We start from the raw sequence: 17663 nt of genomic DNA on the forward strand, positions 1-17663 counted from the left end.
ATATATGTGTTGTCAGATTGTAGAAGTGGCATGCATAAGACAATGTGAGGTAGCTGATGATCATCTAGGGTTTGAGGGAATGTGACTGGATGGTAGTGTTGACTACTCAGGGCCTGCAGTGTTGACCTGTCGTGATGTGAGAGTTCCCTGTACCTATAGATCTCTTGGCGATCTGACACACGTTCTTCTGACCCACATGTACTGTCGGGCGTGGCTCCGTTGGTCATGCATGACAAAGTCTTGTTCACCTAAGCCCACAAACATCTTGTGTTGGGCATTTGCACTGGCTCTAATCACTCTGTTTCTTGCCAGTGAAACCATCGATGTTGCGTTTATCAAGTTTACAGCACTGGGTGACATTTAAACTCGTACTCCCTTGAGAATTTCAGCTGGAAAACAATTTGGAACAAATTCTATTTGTAGGATGTTCTTATGTAATGTCATTTTGTTCTTTCTGATCATCATGAACTTGGGGGCACGGGTGGCCCAGTCGTCTAAGGCGCCGCGATTCGCTGTGCAGAGTTGCATCTCTTGGGCAGGCCAGAAACCTATGATTGTGGGTTTGAATCCCAGTTCGCCCCAATTATGTTTCTAGGTTTGTCAGCACCATATCCGTGCTCGTGGGTTTCACTGAAGTGGTAAACTTCTGAAACCTGCATAACTTTGGGCTTTCCTCCCACATTAAGCTGATATGCCGTGATATAACTGGAATACTGTTAAAAGCGGCATTAAACCCAATTCACTCACTCACTCACTCATCATGACCTCATTACCATGATTATAAATAATGTTAATAGAATTGTTCAACTCAAGACTATAGAGTAATCATTGACACTGGACTTAAACCGGACACTTCCTGCAACACTGCCAAGTACTGGCAATACTCACTAGTTATTCCAGGTTATTCTTGTTGTAACTGGAAATGTTATATGTTTGTTACACCTCGCATGATTAATGTCTCGGTGGTAAACTATGAACTATAAGATAACGTTCGGAGCCTTTATTTAATCACATCATTCACACTAGGTATTGGTAGTTTTCTTATATTCAATATGTTTTTACTTCCTTGAGTCGAGGTAGCTAGTCGTCTAAGGCGCCACAATTTACTGTGCAGGATTACGTTACTTGAGCACGCCAGAAACCTTTGATTGTTGGTTCGAATCTTGGTTTGCCCCGATTGTGTTTCTGGGTTTGTCAGCACCATACCTGTGTTTGTGGGTTTCACTCAAGTGGTAAACGTCTGAGACCTGCATCACTTCAGGCTTTCCTCCCGCCTGAAGCCTACATGCAACAATATAACTGGAATACTATTTAATGGTTCATTTCAAACTCACTCTCTGACTCCTTCACTTTCTCACTCTGATTCTCTCTCTCACTCCACCTCTCACTCTACTTCTCTCAGTATCTCCTCCTCTCCCTCTCACTCAATTTCCTTCACTCTCTCCATCTGCCTCTCATTCGCTCTCTCACTCCACCTCTCAGTATCTCCTCTCTCTCTCACTCACTACTTCATGTTCTCCCTCTCATTTTCTTTCACTCTACCTCTCTCACTATCTCCTCTCCCTCTCACTCTCACTCACTCTCCTTCACTCTCTCCCTCTCATTCGCTCTCTCACTCTCTTGCTCTCCCTCTTTCACTTTCTCACTCTCACTCACTTTCTCATTCCCTCAGTCCTCCATGCACTCACTCATTCACTCACTGGTTCCGGTTCAGTGGTGACCCACTGATTATCAATCAGTTACATAAGATTTGATTAACAGAAAGGTCTTTGTCTGTCTTTGTCTATAACATGGCGAGGTAATAGTTTTGTATTCAAAGGAGTTAATCCTTCATTGTGGGTGTGGAATAGAAACAGATCAACATCTTGATCCCAGCTGATCCACAGGTGCTCTTTCACACTGCAGCGTGATAACACAGATATCTCCCACATTTTGTGTGGGAGATTGAAAACTGGCTATTTTTAGACTCCTCTGTTTTTATCAGCCCCCTAATCATGCTAATGTAAAACTGAATTTACACACAGTCTAACTGGATAAGTTGTGTCAACTTCACTGAAACTTCATTACAACGTACTGACACTTCTACTTTCCTAATGCTCAGTCTACTGAAGAACCAAACTGTATGTGATATGAATCTAATACTGATGGCTTGCTAATAGACTTACATCTTGTATCTGAAATGAAAATAGTTCAGCGAAAAAACAGTTGTTCATTTATCTTAAGAATATAATTATAAGGAGTCCAGTAACATCTTCATTTCCTGATACTGCAGTAATCTAGACTTGCCAACTATTATAGACTTGCAGGGTCTGTATTGGATATTTGCTTCAGGGTTGTTGTGACAGACTTGCTGACTAACTTCGGTTAATGTTAAAGAGACAAGAATATCTGTGATATTGACTAAGTCGTCAGGTTGTGGTCATGGCTCTGCCTACCTGTTGAAGATAACAAAGGCTATTGTAGGTTTTATTGTAGAGGAGGGAATTCCTCTTGAGTTTTGTGTGAGCAGGAACAGGCAGTGACTCATGTCAGTGGGATGTGGTGAAAGCCATTGATTATGCTGAGTTGAGATAGCCTTGTACTACAGCTGTGCAGTGCAGCAGGAGTTTCGGGGAGAGGTCAGGGGGATGTCATGGAATCATGGTGTGTGGCTGTGTGATGCGGATGTGGGTGATGGGTCACATAGATAGGAAGAGGATGGGGGGTTGGGTTGGGGGTGGGGGTGGTTTTTGCATTGCATGATTAATTATAAGCGACAGGTCACATGGATAGGGAAAAAGATGGGGGGTAGGGGGGCAGGGGGGCAAATTAACTAACTGAATGTCAGTTTACAAGTTTGTTACTTGGTATATGAAACTCTGTCACATAAGTACAATAAATTTGTGTTGCTCCCACAGATTTTATCGGTGGTACTTTAAAGATTTACTGCCGAAATATTTATACTTTTCACAAAGTGTAACTCAGGGGCTACAAGTAGATGATGAAGTGGTAATGGGTAATGTGTGTTGGGGTGGGCGTGTCACATACATGGGGCCAGAGGTCACAGTGTGGTACAGGGTACAAACTGCATGGATGGATGTACATGTGTAGGACAGAGATTTGCAAAGGATGTAGCATGTGTTAAGTCACTGTGATCTGGGTTGATATTGTGAGGGTAGGTGACAGAGCTTGGGGTGGATGAGTTTGGGAGGTCACAGGTTGGGTGGATGAGTTTGGGATGTCACAGGTAGGGTGGTTGAGTTTGGGAAGTTACAGGTAGGGTGGGGGAGTTTGGGAAGTTACAGGTAGGGTGGGAAGTTACAGGTAGGGTGGGGGAGTTTGGGAGGTCACAGGTAGGGTGGTTGAGTTTGGGAGGTCACAGGTAGGGTGGTTGAGTTTGGGAGGTCACAGGTAGGGTGGTTGAGTTTGGGAAGTGACAGGCAGGGTGGTTGAGTTTGGGAAGTTACAGGTAGGGTGGGAAGTTACAGGTAGGGTGGTTGAGTTTGGGAAGTTACAGGTAGGGTGGTTGAGTTTGGGAAGTTACAGGTAGGGTGGGAAGTTACAGGTAGGGTGGGAAGTTACAGGTAGGGTGGGAAGTTACAGGTAGGGTGGGGGAGTTTGGGAGGATCATAGATTTTTACTGTATTGTCACCCTTCATCCATCCAACTTGTGTAAGAAAAACTGTTTGAAGCAAATTGGTTAGATATCTGTTCCTGTGGGATGAATAAAACCATGGTGCCTGTTGTGTCATTGCCTCATTTCCTGACACTAGTACTTGATTATACCCTTGAAGATCCAGGGTAGAATAGGTCTTCAGCAACCCATGCTTGCCGTAAGAGGCAACTAATGGGATCGGGTGGTCAGGCTCGCTGACATGGTTGGAGCATGTCATCGTATTCCAATTGCATGGATCGATGTTCATGATGTCAATCACTGGATTGTCTGGTCCATACTCGATTATTTACAGACAGCTGTCATATGGCTGGAATATTGATGAGTGCAGCGTTAAACAACAAACGAACGAATCGTCAAAAACTGATTGGTTCTGAAAAAAAATGAAAAAAAGGAGAGTGAAAAAGTTGATAAAATGATGGTGATTGAAACAAATAGGTCATTTGCCAACAAATACAGTCATCCTGAAAAGATATTTGACCCTGACACAATAGACACATCTAAAGTTGTGCCCACTTGACCTCTTGTTTAGGTTACATTATGACTAATATAAATTATCATCATCGCCTCGTCATAAGGGGCTTTGTCAAGAGGTAAGTCTCAGCTGACAGGTTTTGTGTCACATTGGTCACAGCCGGTATGATATAGGTTATATGATTATAGCATACGGCCTATGTCATACAGACTCATAGGCCACGACCTGTGTAATATAGGTTATATGATTACCAGGATAAAGGCCTGTGTCATACTGGGTTAAGGAGTGACCAACTCAGTATTCTGTGGTTGAGATGTGGAGATAATGTTACCATTGTTGGCCACTGTAACATTGTGTGAAGTCTATTGAGTTACATTGTATTGTGCTGTGTCTGGAGTATTGTGTAACACATTTGTCTAACTACATGCTGACATTCATTCAGGTGTCAGTTTGACAGTGTTGTTGTTAATCATATTAATAGGAATTGAACAGTTATTATTAGAAGACATGAGGCAAAGACATTTTTTAGACATATTGGTTATAGGAACTTGAAAAGGAAAGTCCAAGTTGACTTTGACAAAAGCCTTCTTTAGCATGTTATTTTGTAAAGATGTTTATTTACAATCATTATCAGCAGTTGATACCAGTGAAGATTCGGGGTAGAAGAGGTCTTCAGCAACCCATGCTTGCCTTAAAAGGCGACTATGCTTGTCGTAAGAGGCAACTAATGGGATCGGGTGGTCAGGCTTCGCCGACTAGGTTGATGCATGACATTGCATCCCATTTGCGTGGATAGATTCTCATAATGTCAATCACTGGATTGTCTTGTTCAGACTTGATTATTTACAGACTGCTGTCATACAGCTAGAATATTGTTGAGTGCAGCGTCAAACAACAAACAAACAAGTCAACAGTTGCTAAAGAGTTTAAGAAATATAGAAACACATTGTGTCAATGACTACAACCTCAGCCTCTAATCCACAGCATGGGTCAAGTAAAATATATGTTGATTTCTATGCTAATAATAGCCTGTATGTTCAGATAAGCACTTCTGTGAGAAACATTTTATTTTTAACATTGACTTTGTCAATTCAGATAAGTTTTCTTTAGAGATAGTTATAGTTTGTTCCACAAGCCTTATGATCAAGTACATATGGAAAACCTGTTAACACACTGATTATTTGAAGAAATATGTTGACAAGTTAATAAATAACTGAAAAAACATTTCCTCTAGCATTTCGATCTTCCTCTGTTACCCCTCCTCCCCTTCCCCCAAAATGTGAAAACAGAACAACATAGACCTACCGTATTTGCTGCAATAAACACTTCAGTTGCTTAGTAATTTGGCAAAGGGAAGTGCATATTAATACCATACAAATGTGTTAAATTTGTTCCCAGATTGAGCAGTAGGGAACAGATTTAGTTCGAACGGAAACCGAAACCTATTTGATAATAGTTACTTGGCAGTTATTCTCCCTTCTACACTTCTCCGTTTTCTGTAAAAATATCTGTAATGTGACAAGAAAATATGAACTGTCATGTAAATTACAAACTTTTTTGGGTTGTAAAGATTACTCACAGATTGGTCTTGAAACTTGGATGTGAGTGTATAATAGAAGGAGCTTTATACTGCAAATACTGTACCTTTTTACTAGTTAGATGAGAATAGGAGGAGAGGTCTGCCCTACCTTCCCTATGTAGCAGCATCCAGGGGTTTGCAAGGGTGAGCAACAAATTGCTAGTTATTGAAGTTACGGTACTGACGATTCAGATGAGAGCAAGTTGGAGCTAATTAATGTCTCTCAACAAGGGAAGAGTTGGGCTGCTGTACAGAGCCCCATCAGCTCTAAATTCTCATTTTTGGAGAATTCTCTGCAGGCTTATAAAAAAAATAGGAGGTTGATAAACAGACATTTGGCCATGTTGGAACAGAATGTTTATTTTAACTTTGATCTGTGTTTTGTAAATATTGTCCAGTGTTGGTGAGTGATGGGACCTGGATGTGTGTGGTGCTGAATCTCTCTGATACCAATCCAACATCTGACCAGGGATTGCTTTGATATGAATAAATGAGAATACATCTCTCCAATTAAAGAATGCAAGGAATTCATTCAGATAGCTGCCATTTGCTTGGCACTATCACTTTTATGCCATCAACACTAGCAGGCAGTGAATTTGGTTTGACACTATTTTGAACAGTATTTCAGTTAAACCATGGCTTCTTGTGGGAGGAAAGAGCGAAGGGGTGTGTGTCCTTCATGTTCACCAAATTAGTGCAACATCAATGACAGGCATGGTGCTTTTAAACCTAAAACCATAATCAGGGAAAACATGGATTGAACCCATAATTATAGGTGTCTGGTGCATCTAAGGGAAACAACTCTACACAGCGAATTGCAGTGCCTTGAACCACCAAAGAGGTATCAACAGTAGGAATGATAGATGCAGTTTGGTGACTAGACACTATGTCTGTGATAGTTATGTTTGATACACCTGTGCAGTGATATCTTACTTTCATCACCGGGTTGATGACTAGGATGTTGTCTTTCCGTTATTTGACCATCTTCCCGAGGCAAGGGAGTTAACTGACCATAAAAGTCTGGTTTCCACCCTTGTCCAGATCTCTGCCTAACTCATCTGTCATCACAGTTCAATTAACAAGGCTTAACAAGCCGGAAATCTCCACTACTTTGAGTTCACTGTGTCAAAGGCCTTTTGTCTTCTAAGTTACACACAGTCACTAACGTCCAAGAAACGATGTGTCTATCAGGGATTAACAGGTCATGTAATGAACACCATGTGCAGAAGTGAATGAAGTCATGTGATTGTCACATGTTTTTCTCGTGATTAAATATTGTGGATTAGTATTTGTGTTGATAGGCTTTTTGTCCACAGGTGTTATAAAATGATGTTTTGATTCCAAAATGGATCAGAATGTTGTCGCATATGTTTCCTGTTATTCATTCTTCATGTCAATCGGTAGATGTATGGCAAGTTAATTTTCAGTTGTGTCAAACCTTGGATAACTCAAAGTATTAATGTTGGCCCCTTCAACTTTGACACAAAAGTGTTTGAGTGTAATAATGGAGATAATAGACACTACAGATGCTCTTATCATGCTTATCAATACTGTTATATAACACCTGATGTATGTTTAGCACTATATTCAAGAGCCCTCATTGTCTTGATGTTGAACTGTTAAACTGTACCCTGGAACAATTGGACACTTTATCATTAAATCAGAATTATGAAACAATGATTCATGATGTAACAAGATTACTTGTTATGACCCAGTTACAAATTACGATTTTACAGGGTTAAGGCATTTCTAAGACTGCATATCATATCTACAGGGTTTACAGGATGAAGAAAATGTGTGGCCAGTATGCACAAATGTGTAAAATTGACGCAGAAAAAATATATATTGCATCCCAAAGGATGCACAATAATATCCATGGTGCCAAATTCTTGACAAGGAATATAAAGGTCATGGTATTATCAAATTATAAGTAAGTATAAAATTCTACAGTACAGTACACTACTTCATTACTTTACAGGGCCGTGGGGTAGCCTAGTGGTTAAAGCGTTCACTCGTCACGCCGAAGGCCAAGATTCGATTCCCCACATGGGTACAATGTTTGAAGCCCATTTCTGGTGTCCCCCCATGATAATGCTGGAATATTGCTAAAACGGCGTAAAACCTCACTCACTCACTCACTCACTCTGGACCATTTATCATTTGGCTAGCCACAGATTTGTAAGTCCAAGTAAAACCCTGATTATATTAAAAATGTTTATGATTTGCTATCTCTGGGTCCTTACCTGACAGTTTGTTTTACTGTTGAAGAATTTAGAATGGAATGGAATAATTAAGTACAGGGCCCCCAGAATGTAGTGTGGAGACCTCATCCTTGTAGTTACTGTGTTCGGAGGATTGGCAGTGATGAGCAGTACAATTATTGTAATTATCATGAAATGAATTACTCTACTTGAGAGCGGTGTGACATTCAGGAAACGGTCATGGCAGGGATGAACATATTGAAACAAGTTAAGTGTTCATCATTCTCTTGTGTTCCGACATGAGAGATCGTACTCTGGTTATATAGTAAGTGCTGTTGCAATGCACCGATGTTTGATGTGGGTGTCATTGGAGTGGTAAACACCAAGATAGACTAGCATAGTCTTTCCAATATAGTTATATGTAATGTTAACATGGTTAAATAAATGCAATTCTTTATAGGAACCCTTCTGTATTAGAAACCCTCAGGGGCGGTCGGGTAGCCTCGTGGTTGAAGTGTTCGCTCGTCACGCCGAAGACCCGGGTTCGATTCCCGACATTGGTACAATGTGTGAAGCCCATTTCTGGTGTCCCCCGCCGTGATATTGCTGGAATATTGCTAAAAGCGGCGTAAAACCATACTCACTCACTCACTCACTAGAAACACTCAGGTTTCTCAACAAGTGATGGATATAGGCTGCTAGAGCTGACATCTGATTGCTGCTTCCGGCTTAGTTTACGAGACAATACACACGGTAATCTTAATCTCTGTAGATAAAACAATGCTTAGCAGACCAGGAAATACAATTTAAACGGTAAATCATCATGTCAAGTGATGTGTTATCTCAAATTTCAAATTTGTATTGGCCAAGTTTAACTCTTATCACCTGTTTGTTTACCTGCCTTCACTGGGGGGATACATTGCAAATGTTTTCTGCGGAAGACAAACATGTTTTTGTTGCAAATGAATGGATTGTGTATGCGCTGGTGACGTGCTTCTTTCCGATTCGCTTTATAGACAGGGTATATAAATTTGCACCAAATTTTGAAGGGTTTTACATGGAGGTCGCCTTACACATGTTACAGGTGGGGGTCGCTTTGTAGATGGTGATATACGGTAACTAGAATTTGGATAAAAAAGACTAGTCTCTCTAAATTGTCACTAGTCTTGGACAAATGGACTTGTGAACATGTTTATCCCTGGCTGAAACAGGGATGAGTAAGGAACGGGGCTGATTGTTTCATTAAGTATATGGTCTGGGGTCTGTAATAGATCATGGCACCATGGACTGTCATCTGATACCAGGCTGACTTAGTGTGTCACGTCAAGGTTCCCTGATTTTATGGCACATTAGCAGCCAGGGTTTGTCTGAACCATGTTGGTTATATACTGCTAGCTGCCTGAGATAAACACCCACTGCCCTATCACACAGGATGCTTAATCACATTCACCAATGTACTGTAGTATTCACCTCCGTTCCAGAGGAAGTTTCATAAATTGCAAGTATTAATGAAGTCCCTTTTCTGCTGTCTATTGATTGATGTTGATGGAGCAGTATCCTTCCTTTCTGTTGGAGGTTACAGTGTGCCTAGTGATTAGAGAGTGTGCTGTCGGACAGACCGACAAGTATTTTATTAAAGTCTCACCAGTAGGGCTAGGACTGGTAACTGAGGTACTAAGACTGGGTGGGTCCTGAGTAGGACCCGTGTACCCTCAGGACCACCTGGATCCATAGTTAGTAATGTGATATGTGAACCACCAGGAGAATAGGGACCTTTTGGTCCTAGGATACATCTGTGCTATGACGTCAACTTACTTGAGTGAAGATCACCATATGTGCTGTCATGTATCTTTGAAATAAATATGACTTGAAGCTTGTGAAATATATTTTTGTGTTCCAAAGATGCTGTAGTTTTAAATTATAATGAAAAGTCAAAATGTGATTTTTCATCCATAAGGTCCCTTATCTCATGATTGGTCACATAATGTAAATCTTGAAATTAATGCATCTCCAAATTAATCATGTTAATACGACTGCTGACCCCTAGCCAAAAATGTGACTCAAAATCAATGCGACTCCTCTGTGAAATGAAGCTGTCGCATTGTTGATAGTCATTTTGAGACATAAATGCGAAGTTTCATTAATGCAAACAAAGACCATTTTTCGCATTTAATTCACGCTCGCGTTAATTTCAAGGTTTACAGTAGTTTGTATATTGACAGTAACAATGGTTACAATAACATGGTTACACTACAAGTCGCTAATGTTCACATTACTTGTTGTTTTCACCGGCCCACAAAAACAATCTACAGAGTTGCCATCTACCTAATGGACATCCGGGGTAGAATAGGTCTTCAGCAACCCATGCTTGCCATAAAAGGCGACTATGCTTGTCGTAAGAGGGGACTAATGAGATCGGATGGTCAGGCTCGATGACTTGGTTGATGCATGTCATCGTATCCCAATTGTGTGGATTGATGATCATGATATCAATCCTGCATTGTCTGGTCCAGACACGATTATTTACAGACTGCCGTCATATAGCTGGAATATTGCTGAGTGAGGCATTAAACATCAAACAAACATACCTAAGGGTAAAAGTGGTAGTCCACAAGGAATGTCACTAGTCCTTCCTGAATTTTACAAGTCTCGGACTAGGAGAATGTTAATTTCTAACCCAGCCATACAGTTATGTGTGGTACATGTCGTAAGTAATTTAATATTTGCTTGATGTGGTTTGAAACCTGTTTCCTACGCCACTTTTGAAAGTTAAAACCCTCTGTGAAGGAAGTAGCTGACTTTCGTCAGATTCTTCAAGTCTGTGGCATGTTGCTTTCATCTGCAAATGCATATCGTCAAAGACAATTCAAAGCTGTTGATTTGTGATGAGTGTATTACAGCAAAGTGAAATAAGGGAAATTAAGACGAGGAAGTTTGACATCTAAGTATTTTATTGTCTTTCATATGTGCAGTGCAGTTATTAACCAAAAGACACAGAGGAAGGGGCTGGCTACAATGCTGTACAGTGTACTGAATGTTGTCCATATTTGCTGTCAGACCAGGAAAATATTTCGTCCATATCTATTGCTGTGAAGATAATAAGTACAAAGGTTGTTTAAAATAATTCATGACGTCTGATGAATTTGAAATCTACTTCCTCCATCAGTGGGTTTTATGACATGATTGGAAAATGACATTGTTCTGTCAAGACCATGTTTATTTAAGAGAAACATGGCACACAGCCTCCATTTACTGTGTGTACATTGTACGCAGGGTGTTGACAGCCTCTGTCAGTGGTACAACAATGGAAAGAGTACTGTAGACTCGCTACCATTGTGTGGCTGTACTCCTGCGAGGTCAGATCAGTTTATGTCCTTGTTGTACAGATTCTCTTGGCCAGTAAATTCGCTTTCAGGGTTGACCAATGCAGAGTTAGAAACTAACAGTTTTCGTCCACTAGGCCTTATAATGATAACATATAGCAAAACCCTTAAAAAGGGCACATTTATACTAGTCCTTATGATACCTTTACCATTGGGCAGTTTGGCAAGGACTATAGGACTAGTGCCAATTTCTAATGCTGCCGAATGATTGAAGGATCATTAGAAAGGAACAAGTCCATTTAAAGAAAAATATGGTGTACTTAAGTAGGTTAAAAGTTGCCTAAAGCCAGATTAACACATTCTAAACGACTTTAATACCTTTTTACAGTAGACATATTAGCCATACATGTAAAATGGCCTATACGTATCCATGGTAACTTCAGTGAATGTATTTCCTGTTGATGTAAGAAAAGAACCAATTTTATTTATTCAAAACTCTTTAACCTTTGTCATAGGACATGGAAGTGCATAGACTCCACCAGTATATAGATGATTAGGGGATGGTACTCAATATCGGCCTTTTTTCCCTGCGTTTTTCAACCTGGCAGTGTTGGAATACCACACATCTAGAGATCCCCTGTGACTTACATAACCATACAACCTTCTGCAGCTGTAGATCAAAGTACACTCGCTTCCTGCTCTTGCACTTCCTCTGCCACTGCAGCCTACTGCTGTTTAAGCTTTTTATGTAATTATGTCAAATATGCCAATTCAGTTCTTTACAGATGTGAAATCAGGTTTTAGTGTTGGTGTTTGGAAAATATGTTATGTGTTTGAATCTGTGGCCTGTAAGATGCTTATGTTGCTGTCAATGTTATGATAAAGCGCTTCACAAGGATCATTAGATTTGATGAGAAATTGGTGCCGATTCCTGTTTAATATTTAAAAGCAACCATGTCACCCCTGAATATCACATTTGGCGATTGTGTCATTAAGCCAAGCACAGGAGCTCCCAATTTGGGAGTTATGTTGGATTCTTCACTCAGCCTGGAAACACAAGTAAATAGAATCTGTCAATGTTAGGGATATGTATTGTCGGTTTAAAGTGTATCCATATTGTGATACATATCACAATATATTTTCTTATTCTAAATTTTGAATTCAGAAGCAATCTGAAACATCAATGCATCAATTGAAGTTCATAAATAGAACAAAACAAGATTCTTACAACATAATGTTTACTCATTCTATAAATACGCAGCCATCTTGAGGCCCCAGATGCACGCTCTGGGTCAGCGAAGGTATTTGGCAAGTGTAAACTTTAAACACATAATAAAAATTGCTATTTTTGATCACCAGATATACTGAGCATTCAAAATTTTACTGTGATTTGTATCGAGGAAAGAATGATCCTCAATTTACCGTTGAACTGGTAATGCCGCATATTTTCGCATCAGGAATATGAGTCTAATTCACACAATTCAGGAACTTGCAATGTAACAAGTAACAATGTTGCAATGTTTTTTTAAAGAATAAACTGAAAACTCATACTTTTAAGCAGGCCTATGAAGTATAGAGACTAAATTGATTTGTCTCATGACATTACTCAGAATTAAAGCACTTTTGAGCAGTGATTTACTGGATATTAGCTCCATACAAATGTATAGTTATTATCATAATGGTGACAGAAATGATTTACAAAGTATGTGAGTCATGTTTGTTGTAGCCACTGTCGGGTAGGGTAGGTCAGGTAGGTGACATGGCTGACTGTGTGGCATACTTTCCACATGTTCACACATTGGTTTGCCTGGTCCAGACTCCGATTAACATATTTCCTCTTACTAGATGCCTAGGTGTGTATCAATTTCATGCAAGCTGTAAACCTGGTGTCTATTAGAGGTCCGGCATTTATTCTGTTTAATGCTGGCACAGTTCAACTCACTACCTTACCAAATTCCCAAATCTACACTCATACAAAGGATACGTTTTCTCAGCATCTTAAAAAGGCCTGGCTGCTATATTTTTGGACCGAATTTGTGACCCCACATCAATTAGAGGCTGGTGTGTATTAGAAGTCTGGCATCTAATAGAGGAAATATGGTATTTATAGGCTTCTGAAAGACATTCCCTGGTCTATTCACTACTGTTAATGACACCATTTCGTGGTTGTTCAGTGGAATTGGTGGCCAAGACTTAGGATTTTACACATGTTCTCAAAAATCAAACCAGTAAATCTGGACCCTATCCAGTACACTGGTATCAAGCAAGGATTTTATGCAGCATAATGCAGTCACAAGTGAAATGCATGGACATCATAAACCAATTGAAGTTACCCCCCTTGAAAACATAATGATACCATATATCTGTGCGGTATAGATACAGATAAGTATATTCAGAGATTTTTTCAATAAAGAGACAGTACTCCCTGTATAAAGAAATCAATGATGGTTTTGTTAAAAACAAAAGTCACACAACATGTCTAATCTGACATTATCCTTGTGATGTTGAGAGTAGTGAGGTGAGGTGAGGTGAAATGGGGTTCAAGATTGTTGCACTTATAGCGACGTGTTATGTGCGTGGCTGCTTGTACTTATCTGAACTAATGCCAATTTTATAGTGCTAGCCCTCTGAGGTACAAAGCTGCGGTTTAACATGAATAACCCACTCAGACACAGTATACCGACCAGTCCTTCTTTTAGTCCCTTAATGCTGAGCGCCAGGCAGGTTAACAACAAGTACCATGTTTTAACGTCTTTTGGTATGACGCGGCCAGGGTCCAAATCCTAAACCTCCTGCTCTCCAGGCTGACGCTCTGCCACTAGAACACGGAGGTGGTCTGTGTTGAGCGTGGATAACTGACGGGATTAAGAGACATATTGCTGATGTGGAGCTGTGCTGTGTGCTGTTGATCTGTATTTGATATGTATGTGACCTGTTGGTAATTCACTGCTGTATAATTAATCTTACATTTTTCTCTCTTTTTTTCCAGGGTGATTCTTTGATGTATTTCTTGAATAATTTGGACAGGATCAGTCAGAAGGTAAGTGCTTTCCAACTACTTTCACTCACTCCAGTATGTTCTGGCCAAAACAAATATTGGTAGCCATGCTGCACTTTTGTTGTAAAGTCAGTGTAATTCATTGTAGTTTTTCCTTAAAGTCAAGTAGCATTAATCATGTTAATGTGGTAAGAGAATGAAATAATCTTACTATGGCTACCTTTTACAGTTATGGGTATTTGTACTTCATTCGGCTTATTGATGATGATTAACCAAGGACCTGTTGAAAAAGGTGAAGAAGTTTGAGCCTGTTGTTGTGACTATATTCAACACACTCAATATGGCAACACTTTCCATGTCCCTGTGGTGATTCCGGGTCACTATTGACCCCCAGCAACCTTGGCTTGTCGAATGAAGAGAGGGCATGGGATGTTGCTCATGACATCCATCACTGGTTTTTCAGCTGTAGGAGGTGGGCACGGGTGGCGCAGTCATCTAAGGTGCCGCAATTCTCTTTGCAGAGTTGCGTCCCTTGGGCACACCAGAAACCTATGATTGTGGGTTCAAATCCCCGTTCGCCCCGATTATGTTTCTAGGTTTGTCAGCACCATACCCGTGCTTGTTGGTTTCAGCAAAGTGGTAAACGTCTAAGACCTGCATCACTTCGAGCTTTACTCCCACATTTATCTGGCATGCTGTGATATAACTGGAATACTGTCAAAAGCGACGTTGAACCCAACTCGTTCACTGTTGTCAGAGACGACTAACAGGATCTGGTGGTCAGGGCTGCTGGCTTATTTGATCTGTATCATTATATCTGTATCATTATATCTGTATCATTATATCTGTATCATTATATCAAGATTAAGTATCTCGATGCTTGTAATGTCAATCAACTGATTGTCTGGTCCAGACTTGTTTATTATTTATTTACAGACCGCCGTCATGAAGCTGAAACATTGCTGCGTGCGGCATTAAACCACAAATAACAATGTATCAATGTTGCCTTCATTCTTGCAAATGGCATAGTAGCCCTTAACACTTAAACAAACAAAAAATCATTTTCGGAACTTATGACTCTGTTTAGTCTCTACCCTGTGCACAATGTTGGTGTTATATCGTGTAGCTAATGTTTGTGTGTTTTCAGAGCTACATTCCAATCAAGCTGGACATCCTGCATGCTCGTAAGGCCACCAAAGGTATCAACGAACACCAGATTCTGATTAAGGGCATCCCCTTTATGTTCATTGATGTGGGAGGGCAGCGGTCGCAACGCCAGAAATGGTTTCAATGTTTCGAGGGCATAACCTCCATCTTGTTCCTGGCGTCGTCGAGTGAGTTTGACCAAGTCCTTATGGAGGACCGCAAGACCAATCGCCTCATCGAGTCCTGTAACATATTCGAGACAATCATCAACAACAAGTCCTTCTGCAATGTGTCTATTATTCTCTTTCTCAACAAAATGGACCTCCTCACTGAGAAGGTTAAACATGTAAGCATTAAGGAATATGTTCCCGAGTTTCAAGGTGACCCGCACTCCATAGCAGATGTCAAGGCCTTCCTGCTCAACATGTTCGACTCCCGCAGGCGAGAACGCAGCAAGCCTCTGTTTCACCACTTCACAACGGCAATTGATACAGAAAACATCAAGCACGTGTTTCAAGATGTGAAGGACACTATTCTGCACGATAACCTCCGATCTCTGATGCTGCAGTGACCTTGGCACTGTCAAGGACGATGCTCATTTTGGGTGGATAATAGCAAGTATAGATGGACATCTGAAGTGTGTGCTCACCTTACGCCAAAATTCGAAGTAACTTGTGACATGTTGATGTGTTGGTCATTCTGGATGGAGTATTCAAGGAAGGAAAGGTGTTCATATTTGAAATGGAGTGGTCACCTGAGCTGTAACTAACTGATTTGATAACATGCTGTATCTGTAGAACTGAAGAGTGAACTACTTTACAGGGGACATGTTGTCATGTTGGATAGATGGATATGACATGTGACTGTTCTGATTGGTCAAGATTATATTCGTAATCAGGAACGCTTCTGATTATTATTCGCTGTACCGTTATTGTGTTTTATTAATCAAATTTTAACTTATTGGATTGCCCCTGGCCCTAGTTTAGATCTGGAACCCAATGCTTTTAGCTTTTTGTCATTTTTGAACTGTTGAAATTTTTAGGAGATCTATAGTTGTGATAATTCTCAGCATTTTGTTTCAGATACCAGTTAGAACTTACACTGATTATTTGAAAGTTATTTCAAAATAGTTATGGTGTTGATTATATGTATTCTAGAAGACCAGCTCTGATATTATGTGGCCACAAAACAGACTTGTAATATATACCACCATTTGTATATATCCAGTGGAAGTTGGAGATAGTGGCATGCAAACAGGAAGTCATTCGTACCTTCATAGACAGGTAGCTAGCTCAAGATGTACCATCATGTAACCATGGTTACCTACACATACCTGTATGACATCGCTGCGTAACCATGATTAGATACACATATCTCTCCCATTACCATGTAACCATGGTAACCAATACTTATCTCCACAGACACATGACCTGCTAAAACCTCGTGGTCATGTTCACAGAAGGTCAAATTGGTCTTTGACTTTTTTTCGTACCTTTGCATATGATTTGCTCATTTTCATTACTCTTGTTTAATGTTGATTTATTCTGTTGGTGTGATTACTTGTATATTGGTCCTTTATATCTCTCTGGCTTCCAGTGTGCAGGATCTTTTCTACTGTGCCTTAAGTCACTCTCTTATAAAGCAGCTGGAACTGTGAATCATTGTGTCACAAAATGTGTTGTGTTGGTAGAGCCTCAATTTATTCTAGGCTGTAATGTAGAGACAACCTGGCATGTGGCAGACTGTTGACAGTATCACTGTACCTGTGGGTACATGCAGGTGATCTGTGACAGGTGTGTGGTGGACCACTGACTTGAGTATCACCTGTGTGCCCAGCTGTAGGTACATCTGTGACAGGTGTGTGGTGGACCACTGACTTGAGTATCACCTGAGTGTGTAGCTGTAGGTACATCTGTGACAGGTGTATGGCGGACCACTGACTTGAGTATCACCTGAGTGTATAGCTGCAGGTGATCTGTGACAGGTGTATGGCGGACCGCTGACTTGAGTATCACCTGTGTGCCCAGCTGTAGGTACATCTGTGACAGGTGTGTGGTGGACCACTGACTTGAGTATCACTTGAGTGTATAGCTGCAGGTGATCTGTGACAGGTGTGTGGTGGACCCCTGACTTGAGTATCACCTGTGTGCCCAGCTGTAGGTACATCTGTGACAGGTGTGTGGTGGACCACTGACTTGAGTATCACTTGAGTGTGTAGCTGCAGGTACATCTGTGACAGGTGTAACTGCAGGTGATCTGTGACAGGTGTATGGTGGACCACTGACTTGA

At 40.6% G+C, this 17663-nt stretch overlaps 1 protein-coding gene across 15 annotated transcripts in view; it reads left to right on the top strand.

Moving 5' to 3' along the window:
* The window catches only part of LOC124150876 (guanine nucleotide-binding protein subunit alpha-12-like), a 41922-nt gene that overhangs the window by 18599 nt on the left and 5660 nt on the right, over positions 1-17663 (top strand). For 5 of the 15 annotated variants that reach the window (XM_048392289.1, XM_048392292.1, XM_048392301.1 and 2 more), the window contains exons 2-3: positions 14220-14270; positions 15376-17613. In XM_048392289.1, the coding sequence (XP_048248246.1) occupies positions 14220-14270; positions 15376-15945 (621 nt within the window). In that variant the 3' untranslated portion in view covers positions 15946-17613. The remainder of the gene's footprint in view (positions 1-14219; positions 14271-15375; positions 17614-17663) is intronic. The other 10 variants (XM_048392288.1, XM_048392297.1, XM_048392302.1 and 7 more) reach the window with 7 other exon arrangements.

Source organism: Haliotis rufescens, unplaced genomic scaffold (genome assembly GCF_023055435.1).
Source record: "Haliotis rufescens isolate VD_foot unplaced genomic scaffold, xgHalRufe1.0.p SCAF_11, whole genome shotgun sequence".
Lineage (NCBI taxonomy): Eukaryota > Metazoa > Mollusca > Gastropoda > Lepetellida > Haliotidae > Haliotis > Haliotis rufescens.